This window comes from Helicoverpa armigera, chromosome 12 (genome assembly GCF_030705265.1).
Source record: "Helicoverpa armigera isolate CAAS_96S chromosome 12, ASM3070526v1, whole genome shotgun sequence".
Taxonomy (NCBI): Eukaryota; Metazoa; Arthropoda; class Insecta; order Lepidoptera; family Noctuidae; genus Helicoverpa; species Helicoverpa armigera.
Window position 1 is genome coordinate 6,316,066 of NC_087131.1, and position 10,857 is coordinate 6,326,922.

A 10,857-nucleotide genomic window follows, 5' to 3' on the forward strand; every position below is an offset into this window, starting at 1 on the left:
ATTCACTAGATGGCAGTCAGCGCCATCTAGTCATCAGCTAAATAAAAATAATTTTAAAAAATTAAAAGAAAATCCCTCAATAAGTCTGTAGAAAATTCCACGAAAGTGAAAATAACTTTGGAGACTGGTATCACCAAGTACGCTGATAGTGACGTCATGATTACCGTCGGTCACTGCCGTCGGTGTACTGCCCAGCTGTCGATAATTTCCTTCAAGTTGAGAGTTTAGCAAGTAAAGTACCGGTGTCGAGTCGTTTCTCCATTGTGGTTCTATTTGTTTTAACTCTTTGGTTAAACAGTCAGCTGGCATACGAAGTTTTCTATAAACTTATTGGAAGGACACTCGCGGATTTGCAGTCGGCGTTTTTATTATCCACCGGTTAAATTGTTTTTGTAAGTAAAATCTCTTATTTTTCTGCTTGTGGGGTATCATGTTTTATTGTTATTTTTGATCTTACGGTGTTTATCCGGGAATTTATAACTTTTACTTCCATACCTCGTTGGGTAATTCAAATTCAGAAGAGTTTCGAGCCTATGGGTACTGACCAGCTAGAAAGTTAGGTTATTAATTTGACGATTTTATGGTTGTAGTAGGTATTAGGTAGGTGTGGTAGGTAAATACATTACATAAGTACCTGCGTACCTAAGTAGCTAGGTACTTATATAGCTACTTGGGTACTTATTTAATTTCTTAAGTTTCAGTATACTTACCTTTTACCTTTACAGGTTCCTACTTATCTAGACCTAAGTCTAGTAGGTATTCCGAAGGGAATTTCTAAGTACTACCTATCTAGGTACTTAACTCAATCTCTTTGATAACATTTTGTTCTTCACCATCTCAATAATAAGTTAGGTAAGTATTTATAGGATACCTACCTAAGTTTCAGTTTCTGTTTTTTGTATAGGATTAGGTTGGCAATGGCTTTTCTCCAGTTCTATTTATTTCCGTATTTAGACTCGAGTAGGTATTTATATTATAGAAACAGAACAATTTTCTTTGAAGAATGCCTTCATTTTCTGGTTCAATTCGGAAAAAAACGTCATTGGCAATGTTTATTGTTTTTTGTTTTATACAAAGAAAGTTATAATTAAGAATTAGAGGAAGTGAATCAGACTAACTTGCATACATAAAATAACTCACCAGTTACCATCTACTACCTACATAAGTGCATAATTATATGTAAATACAAATTTATTTTGATGCGTTGCAAGAAACTTAAGATACACTTTTGTTAACCAGGTATCGAAAATGTTTGCAAACAAAGTGGTTCTTATTACTGGAGCCAGCTCGGGAATTGGTGCAGAAACTGCAATCGACTTCTCAAAACTTGAAGCCAAACTCGTAATTACTGGACGTAACAAAGAAAATCTAGAAAAAGTTGCAAAATCATGCCAAGAGAATTCACCTGATAACTTGAAACCATTAATCGTTATTGCTGACATGAACGTTGAAAGTGATGTAGAAAAAGTTATAAAAGCTACTATTGCTGAATTTAAACAACTTGATGTATTGGTCAACAATGCTGGTGTTCTCGAATCAGGTTCCATCGAAAACACGTCACTGGATCAGTATGATCGTGTTATGAACACAAATGTCCGTGGACCATATCACCTGACAATGCTGGCTGCTCCTCACCTTGTGAAATCTCAAGGAAATATCGTGAATGTATCCAGCGTGACCGGTATGAGATCGTTCCCTAATGTTTTGGCGTACTGCATGTCGAAAGCTGCCTTAGATCAATTTACGAGATGCGTTGCGCTGGAATTGGCACCGAAAAACGTTCGTGTTAATGCTGTGAATCCCGGTGTCATTACTACAGGAATTCACATGAAATCTAGTATGAATGCACAAGAATATGAAGAGTTTATAAAGAAGTGCGCCAACAGCCATGCTTTGGGAAGAGCTGGTGATGCTAAGGAAGTCTCGTCGGTGATTTTGTTTTTAGCAAGCGACGCAGCTAGCAACATCACTGGTGTTACTATGCCAGTTGATGGTGGTCGCCATGCTATGTGCCCACGATAACGTTATTAGTCCTCATATTGTTATAACTGCACATAAGATGTGCTAAATGTATCTTATTTATGTTAATAAGTGTCTATTAAACTAATTGACCATTTTCTTTATTTATTACTTCATAGGTGCGACTGTGTTAGTTTAGTAGATGTGTTTCTAGAAATACAGGCATTGTTAAGTTTAGATTGATAGCCTCAATTTTAGGCACGTGCCTAGAAGATTCATTAATTAATCTCAATAATGAGAGTCATCATAGTTTGGAAATATAAAAGTAAATATTATTATCAACATGATCATCGTTGTCCAAAGTTTTATACAAACATTCATATCTGTGTGTCGAGTGACTAGCGATATTATTTGAACGTAGCCATTTGATCGCGAAGGTCAGTAGACACTTGATGTCGACGGCGATAACATTAACGGCAGATATTCAAAACTTGTTATTGTTACGAGGGTTAAACACACCAAGGAGTGTAAGGCATTTTCAGTTCATGACTATTACTATCAAACAACTTTTGCTTGTTTCTTTAAAAATATATATCAGATAAAACTAAGCCACCATCACAATCATCATCAATGTAACACAAACTGATAACTAATACCTAAGCCTCTGTTTTGAATAACATGCTTGATTAGCTGTAAGTTTATTCCTCTTGCATTTCTGTTTTCAGGAAACCAGAATGTTCGCCAACAAGGTAGTCCTGGTAACTGGAGCTAGTTCAGGAATTGGTGCTGAGACCGCCATACAATTTGCAAAGTTAGAAGCAAAACTGGTCCTCACTGGAAGAAACAAGGACAACTTAGCGCAGACAGCGAAGCAGTGTGAAGAAGCATCGCCCAAGAAACTTACGCCATTATCCGTTGTCGCCGATATTGATAATGAAGCTGATGTTGAACGTTTAATGAACGAAACTATTAGTAACTTCAAGCAACTTGATGTGCTGGTCAACAATGCAGGTATTATGCAAATGGGTTCAATAGAAGATACTTCCTTGGCTCAATACGATAGCATAATGAATACGAATGTTCGAGGACCTTATTATTTGACCATGTTGGCGACACCACATCTTATAAAGACTAAAGGGAACATTGTCAATGTATCCAGTGTAGCTGGATTGAGATCTTTCACTAACGTACTAGCTTACTGCATGTCTAAAGCTGCTTTAGATCAATTTACACGATGTGTGGCATTGGAGCTGGCTGGAAAAGGAGTTCGTGTCAATGCAGTTAACCCAGGTGTCATCGAGACTGGTATACATTTGAGAGGCGGAGTCAGTGAAGAAGATTATGCTGCGTATTTGGAGAAATGTAAGGAGACCCATGCATTAGGCAGAACTGGAACTACCAAGGAGGTTGCCAATACAATTATATTTTTGGCCAGTGAAGGTGCAAGTAATATAACTGGTGCAACCATCGCTGTTGATGGTGGCCGGCATGCAATGTGCCCACGATAATGCTAATAAATCTTATATAATTCGAAGGAAGAAAAATATGTGAAACCTAAATAATATTTTATATCTCCATACCTAATAATGCTGTGTTTATGTGTACTTGAATGTTTCTGAAACATACATAATATATCGTTTTTAACTAAAGTGCTTTATTGGGTTACATCTCTTTTTGTAGTGTGTAGTGTGAAAACGCTGACTATGAATAATGAGGGGGTTACAGGTATAACTTAATACAAGTTGGTATGGTAGTAGTAAGCTAAAACATTTATTTCGTCTTAAACATGATTTTACACAGAAAGTACTTATTCAACCTGAGGTTTGCCTATCATTGAGTTGAAGACTCCACTAGCCGAACAACCGCCAATGTCCACGATGATTTTTCCAGTCTGGATTCCAGTTTGGATGAGTTGCATCCCAGCACAGACTTCAAGGGCCGCTGGCAGTGATGCTATGCCCAAGTTGATGCGACCGATCTGTAGAAAAGCAAAAAGTGAAAAAACATAAATATGCTTGTCAAATCAGTACCTACCTAGCTTGCTGGAAAGCAAAATACGCATATAAAGGACATACTCATTTCTGTGTTAAGTGCAGATAAATTAGATACCAGTAACGCAGTAGCTTGCCGAGAGGTGATAAAAGTATAACACTTCAAACTGATGGGAATTTATTCCAGTAGGTATCTATTTACTTATATAGAAATATCTATCTCTTCCTAAGATATATGGAAAGCTATCTTCCATTAAAATATATGGCTATTGTATTCTAAATATATAAAAGGTACAAAAACTAACCGAAACAGTAGACTGTCCAAGAAATCCGGCAGATTTCAATTGAGTCTTGAACGCAACATGCGCCAAGCAAGTCCCAGCGTACCAGATGTTGGTGCTCTCTCCGGTACACTTCTTCATATCTTCCAAAGCCTTGGAACCAGCGGCGATGGCCTCGTTGGCGATTGTCATTAAGTGCTTGATCTCCTTGGAGACTTCAGAAATCCTCTCGTCGACGCAAGATAGAGTGTTGGATAAGGTGTCGTTGAAGACTGTAGCTGCAGCACTCCTGTGGGACTGTAATTACCTGGTTAGTACCTATATTGTTACCTATGTTTAGCTATTAACTGAAATCAGCATCGACATTGATGAAATAACAACACTACCTTCCTAAGTATTATAAATTAAATAAAAAATGCCTTCCGGGTCACGTCACCTTCGTTGGTACCTATAGAGTTAGAATATAGGTAGGTACAATGTATGTAGGTACCTAGGACACATTTAATGAATTAGTTTAACACTTTGTTTAAGTTAGTTAATAATGCCCTGTTCACGATCTTTTTACAATTAGTACCTATGTAAACATGATATTCGTAAGTGGTATCGTGACACGTCTGTTTATGATTTATCATCTTTGTTCCAAATGTTTAATAGTAGGTCCAAAGCACGATACAAACGTCTAATTTTGTCTACTTACATCAACACACTCCTTCACAGCGTGGCTGGAGTTTGAAATCCTGTGCATCACATTATCAACAGCATCCGTAACACGGTTTTTGAATTTCTGCACATCGCCAACGATTTTGTTTTTAATATCGTTTGCCTCGTGTAAAATGCCAGCATTGAAGGAATTAACCGAACTCAAAGCTTCCTGTGCCGATTTCTGCAGATTCTCAACCAGTTGCTCAATGAGCTTTCTGAAATTTGAGTAGAAAAGAAAATTTAGATCAGACCTTAACGTCGAGTACATAGCTAAGGACCTGCTACGAGCAGCCCTTATGTACCTGAAGGATGCCTATGTGCGATAAGGATACAAAAAGATTATTACTTACTTAGCCTAAGCTAATCCACATACCTCGTGTCAGCCATTACGTTGATATCATCACGAAAACTGCCCACGAACAAATCGTGGTCTTCCACATTTGGAGCCCCAAACGCCGAGCACACCTGGAAGGTTTAGGTACAATTTATTATATTTATGCACCTAAAGGGCGACGACGCCCTTATGTACGTATTATGGCTCTGTCTGGTCTATCTGACTGTCGCTGTCGTGCCCTTTTGCTTAATAGTAGATACCTATAGAGAAAAGAAATGGGCACAATAACAAGTAATAAACGGTGGTTAAACATAAAACTTTATATAAAAAAATGATAATAGATTTAAACCCGTATTATAAAGTTAAAAATTCTTACCACGCCCAAAACACAGAATACAATGAAATATTTCATGATGATTTGAAAGGTACCTCGAAGAGTTTGAACCAAAATCTGATACTGTACCTACGACAGCATCCCTAAGGTTTTTATAGTACTTCTCGAAAAACATTGCCCATTCTTTTATTAGAGATCAAATATTATTATCTTATCTACCTAATATGCGCTGGCACTTAATTGCGTAAAATTGCGTTAGAATTTAAATATTTAAATTGGAACTGTTACTCAATTTACCTACTAAATATTGTTTCTTTATTAGCTTATCAGTGCAGCATTTTGTCGCGGGAGTCAATTATGTGCAACTACCTGGGTGACTATTTTTTTTTTTAATAATTACAATTCAATTTAGTTTTCTCTGGGTTAGTAAACATCTACTGGAGCAGTGTATCATTTGTCCATCTGTCCTCTTGATAATGTATACTACCTAGGTGTCTGATGCATTCCAAGGAGCACAGATTATGGAGCACTTGCCAGTTAAGAGCTTAATTATATTTGTGCTAGGATGGTGCTCATGAACGAAAATAGTTATACCTGAAAAAACATTTCTACTAAACAGAGAAAAAGAACCTCCCAGGGCAGTCACGTTTTTGAATGGGTTAAATTAGTCACAGACAAAACAATGTAGGTATATAAGCCACATTTTCAGTAATCATTGTTATTAATGCCTCATTAAGTGTTGAGTAATGCCATAGTGCTCTCGTTTTAGGTTTACATATCATCTATTATGAAACATCATTCTGATACTGATAAACACCATTATATGAGAGATCTCAAGGCCTTACAAATATCTTTATCACTACTATTTTTTATAACATGATAGAGCAATAATGTACTTTATTTATTCACCGTTCAATGACCCACTTTTTGATTTATGAAAATTCTAGAACGAGAGTAAGTAGGTGTTACGTACGTGGTCATATTTGGAGTGGAAAGCACCGAACGTCAGTACTCTGATAGAACCTGGGATAAGTTCAAACTCATTAAGGTCATACATAATATCATCGTCTGTAGTCCTAAGTATTTTTGGCTGAAGGCCTGAGAGTAGGTAATCTCTGTACTTTCGAGCATTATTTGAAAAATCTTGTCTCCTTGAGCATTACTGGTTTTAACCAAATTTAAATAAAGGTGGACAGACGATCTTATAAATGTCGCCGGAAAACGCTGGATACAGGTCGCCTCCAACAGGTATCTGTGGAGATCTAAGGGGGGGGGGAGGGGGCTATGTTCAGCAGTGGACGTCCTATGGCTGAGATGATGATGAAATTTAGGATAGACATATACCTACCTAACCAGAGATGGCATTAATACCGGACCACAGACGTTTAGGCACTTTCCAAAGGGTAAGAACCTATATTCTTTCATCACCTCTTACATCATCCAACTAAATTATAAAACTATAAGATTAAGCTTAAAAATGCTATCTTAAACATAAAATGATCTAAACATTACCCTTATAATTTAAATTAATGAACTATCTCCATAAATAGGCAAAATAGAGGTGTACCTAAGTATCACAATGACAATCAATGGCCATTAATTTCTTATTTATGCCTCTATGTTTGATTATAAATTCATTTACATACATAGTTAAAATAACTTATGTCAGATGGAGAAACTAGGTTAAAGTAGGCTGGTCAGTATGTGATATATTGGTCACCTAGATTATCAAGGTCCTAAAAACGATTGGTCCACTATATTTGAGGAGTCGGGAAGGTCTTGGTAAGGTTTTAATAATAACGTAATTTTATGGTTATCAATAATTGCCACTCGCATCATTAATCGCTTTGTAAACCTTATTATTTGTTGTATGCAGATACATTAGAAGGATAGATATAAGAAAAAGGAAGAGCAAAAAAGCGATGTAAAATTTAAAAAGCAACTATGCTTCGCCGGGCCCTCAAAGTGATGGGGATGAGGGCAGGAGATTGGTGAAGTGTGAAATGAGTGCACCTCAATCTAAAAAAAGAATATAGAAAGGCATATAGCAGTCTTGGCTGACCGACATGTGATCTAATTCTAGGTCTCAGAGATTGTAATTGTTTAGGTCCAGTTATCTGGATCCACTTTTCTTTCAAGGTGTACTTTGCATAAGAACTGTTTCAGGTATTTTAACCTACTTAATTCTGGCAACGTTTTAGCATAGGACTTATATTTTCTAGTTACATTTTCTCACTATCGTTAGTACGTCGTAAGGTTTTATACAACAAGAGACATGCGTTCATAGTAGTCATCGCGCCTACTTGATTAGCAAATCTGAGTATCACTCCACTCCATTGCTGTTCATTATGGCCAGGCGCTATCAAAATTCTACAGTCCATAACCCCGTACAACGTCTTATAAATCATAATTGATATGCTAATAAACACGTGACTCAGAGTAAAATTATAGTATCTAATAAAATGAACCGGTAATAAATGTGCCCTTATAAAATGATTGAACTAATTTACAGGTTGAAGATTGCTACGTGTTGCAATCAGGCGATAAATGGCAGTGCCATTTCGAGGTTAACATCCATATTAAACTCCAGGATCTGCTTATTATAAGCAAGTAGTACGTGTTAGTTAAGCATTGCTTATATAATAGGTACCTAAGTGGTTTTAGTATGGTATTAGATATGTAGGGCAAACGGGGCAAATCAGTTGGCTGACGATGACGGAGATGTGAAGAGAGGTACCTACAATAACATTCATAGGTAGCGCTAAGCAAATTCCAATCTCTTAACAATTATTTTGAGTTTCTGTTTATACATAATCATTATCTACAATTAATAAATGAACAGCCTATGTGATCACTATTACCTAGGTAAGTACGTAGTAAAAAATATTACCTACCTAAGGTAAACGCGGGTGAAGTCGTCATGCCCCAATAGTCGTCAATTAGTCTAAAAACTGTTATAATTTTTTTCTACTGAACTTAAAATGGGCCGGTTTATATGTCAAAATATTGTTGATAATATATTGCACAATTGAAACAACAATACGGGGTTTTAACAGTCACGGCTTCTAAGATATGTTATTTGAAACATGTGTGCCCTAACAAAATCGATTTTTCGTGAAGTTCAGCTGTCAAAAGTGAAACTCAGTACGTGGTTTTGTGTTTTGATTTACATAACTCCAGTGGGGTCTGTGGTATGTTTCTTTGTTTAATTAGATAGTTAAGTTTATTTGCTAACGATGTAATATGCAATTTGGAATACTTTTAACATAGAAGATATATTTTTTTAATGTGACATCTATTGGTACTTTAAAACTCCCATTTGACCCAAAACCCGTCAATTTTACAATTATTATGACGACTACCGGGACATGCTCAAAAGTTGCACCTAAACTCGTCATAATGAGGATATTTTGTGTTTTACAGTACAAAATGCGAATTAATAGCTTATGTCGGGACTTTTACAAAATTGTTAACTGTCTAGAACAAACATATTTAAGGTTTAGTTTACATTTGTTCATAAAGCTGCGTTTCTTTTAAGCTTTTTCTTAGGGGTAAATTTTACACTGCTGGTTCTAGATGAGAAGCCGAAATCAATCTCCGTGGCGTGCACTTGGAGAGGCCTATGTCCAGCAGTGGACTGCGATAGGCTGATGATGATGGATGGTTCTAGATGCACGTACACAGTCATGTTATTAAATTCAATTCATATGTTTCTTAACGGTTAAATCCCCTGTTTTCTATAAGTATGCACTTTCTACGAGTGTTTTTTTAGGTATATATTGGCCGCTGTAGGCATCCGCCATTCGATTAAGCTCTACCGCTTTGGGTACAAGTAGGTCTAGTACTAGCCTTTGTTTCTACTACGCTTGGATTACAATTTGCGGCAAGCAAAAATTGACTGTTCTTACACTATGCTTAACTGCATGTCATCACGCGTATTGTACCGCGTCTCCCTAACGTGCCTTAATAGCGCCTGTATAAAAATGATGCCATTCAACTAGTTTTGACGCAAAAAATATTAAAATCAGTTTTTTATTTTATTTTATTGGCTCACCAACAACTGTTAACACTGTAATTTACAAGTTTAAGACTTATGAGATACTTAATCTAGTGTCACAATTACTTATAGGTAAGCACCACATGAGCTAATTTATTGTGCGATAACATAAACATATTATTATTAGTAACTAACATAGTTACTCATTACACATTACACTAGTTGGCTAAATTGGTTCTCGATATAGTGATGTTTAATGACTTTATTGAGCTTGCCAAGTGAATCCGCATACACGTCAACGAGGTCGCAACAGCTATTCAGCAATTTACAAAGTCGGGGTATGGTATGTTTTAAAACCAAGATGATATAGCTTCCATCGCTGTCACTTCTTTGCTTGTCGTATTCAATATTGGTGGGTAAAGAGTAATCTAAAGTAAGATTTTTTTATTTAAAATTGTATGTACATAGTGATTGCATGATTGTAATTTTAATAGCAGATCATGACTGAAAGAAACTACAAGCATGAGGGCCTTTTAAAAGTCATAAAAGCTGTAAATCAAGGGGCCACACATAACATCAGATGCAGCAAGAAAATTTAAAACGCCCTTTTGAGACAACTTTAATGAAATGGTGACACAAAACCGACGATTATCCCTGTATACATACTACTACCATCCATGTATACTATAAAAATGAACCCAAGAACAATCCCCGGTTCTGTGCGAAACTATTGCTAACTATGAAGGAAAACTACTTGGGCTATTGCGTTGGGATGTTAGTGGATTAGGATATAGGAATCTATAGGAACTACGGCACCTGGAAAAAAAGTCGTGGTGGCCTGGTGGGCAAAGAATCAACCTCTCAATTATGAGGGCGCAGGTTCGATTCCATGTCAGGCAAGTACCAATGCAACTTAAGTTTGTATGTACTTTCTAAGTATATCCTCCAATGACACCAACAACTGTGTTTCGGATGGCATTAAACTGTAGGGCCCGGCTGTCATTGAACATCCTTGGCAGTCGTTACGGGTAGTCAGAAGCCAGTAAGTCTGACACCAGTCTAACCAAGGGGTATTGGGTTGACCGGGTAATTGGGTTGAGGAGGTCAGATAGGCAGTCGCTTCTTGTAAAGCACTGGTACTCAGCTGAATCCGGTTAGACTGGAAGCCGACCCCAACATAGTTGGGAAAAAAGGCTATTTTATTTTAGGTTCTATTTTTTCTTCTTCTCTGTATTCTGTGTGTGTACATAAACTGTTAA

The 10,857-nt window shown here is 36.8% G+C and overlaps 3 protein-coding genes across 4 annotated transcripts; 2 read left to right on the plus strand and 1 right to left on the minus strand.

The window, feature by feature from the left end:
- Positions 1 to 251: 251 nt before the first annotated feature.
- On the plus strand, positions 252 to 3,606 carry LOC110373688 (meso-2,3-butanediol dehydrogenase). Of its 2 annotated transcripts, none has more exons than XM_064037221.1 (2): positions 252 to 392; positions 2,685 to 3,606. In XM_064037221.1, the coding sequence occupies exon 2, from the start codon at positions 2,694 to 2,696 to the stop codon at positions 3,465 to 3,467; it is 774 nt and encodes a 257-aa protein (XP_063893291.1). In that variant the 5' UTR covers positions 252 to 392; positions 2,685 to 2,693; the 3' UTR covers positions 3,468 to 3,606. The 2 variants fall into 2 exon arrangements, with proteins under 2 accessions (XP_063893291.1, XP_021186702.3); XM_021331027.3 differs by lacking the exon at positions 252 to 392 and adding an exon at positions 2,336 to 2,486.
- LOC110373703 (3-oxoacyl-[acyl-carrier-protein] reductase FabG) lies at positions 255 to 2,107 on the plus strand. The gene is made up of 2 exons (XM_021331045.3): positions 255 to 392; positions 1,240 to 2,107. Exon 2 carries the CDS (start codon positions 1,249 to 1,251, stop codon positions 2,020 to 2,022), a length of 774 nt encoding a protein of 257 aa, XP_021186720.3. The 5' UTR covers positions 255 to 392; positions 1,240 to 1,248; the 3' UTR covers positions 2,023 to 2,107.
- Positions 3,607 to 3,688: 82 nt separating the features above from the next.
- LOC110374153 (uncharacterized) lies at positions 3,689 to 5,421 on the minus strand. The gene is made up of 4 exons (XM_049838814.2): positions 5,307 to 5,421; positions 4,929 to 5,148; positions 4,256 to 4,528; positions 3,689 to 3,937 (listed from the first exon to the last, which is right to left on the minus strand). The coding sequence occupies exons 1-4, from the start codon at positions 5,318 to 5,320 to the stop codon at positions 3,767 to 3,769; spliced, it is 678 nt and encodes a 225-aa protein (XP_049694771.2). The 5' UTR covers positions 5,321 to 5,421; the 3' UTR covers positions 3,689 to 3,766.
- Between the last annotated feature and the right edge of the window lie 5,436 nt (positions 5,422 to 10,857).

Coding starts and splice junctions, on each gene's coding strand:
- LOC110373703 (XM_021331045.3), top strand. CDS start 1,249: ATGTTTGCAAACAAAGTGGTTCTTATTACTGGAGCCAGCTCGGGAATT.
- LOC110373688 (XM_021331027.3), top strand. CDS start 2,412: ATGTCGACGGCGATAACATTAACGGCAGATATTCAAAACTTGTTATTG. Junction 2,487..2,684: donor GGTTAAACACACCAAGGAGT/GTAAGGCATTTT, acceptor TTCTGTTTTCAG/GAAACCAGAATGTTCGCCAA.
- LOC110374153 (XM_049838814.2), bottom strand. Junction 4,529..4,928: donor CTGTGAAGGAGTGTGTTGAT/GTAAGTAGACAA, acceptor AGGTAATTACAG/TCCCACAGGAGTGCTGCAGC. Junction 3,938..4,255: donor TTGGACAGTCTACTGTTTCG/GTTAGTTTTTGT, acceptor GCTTTTCTACAG/ATCGGTCGCATCAACTTGGG.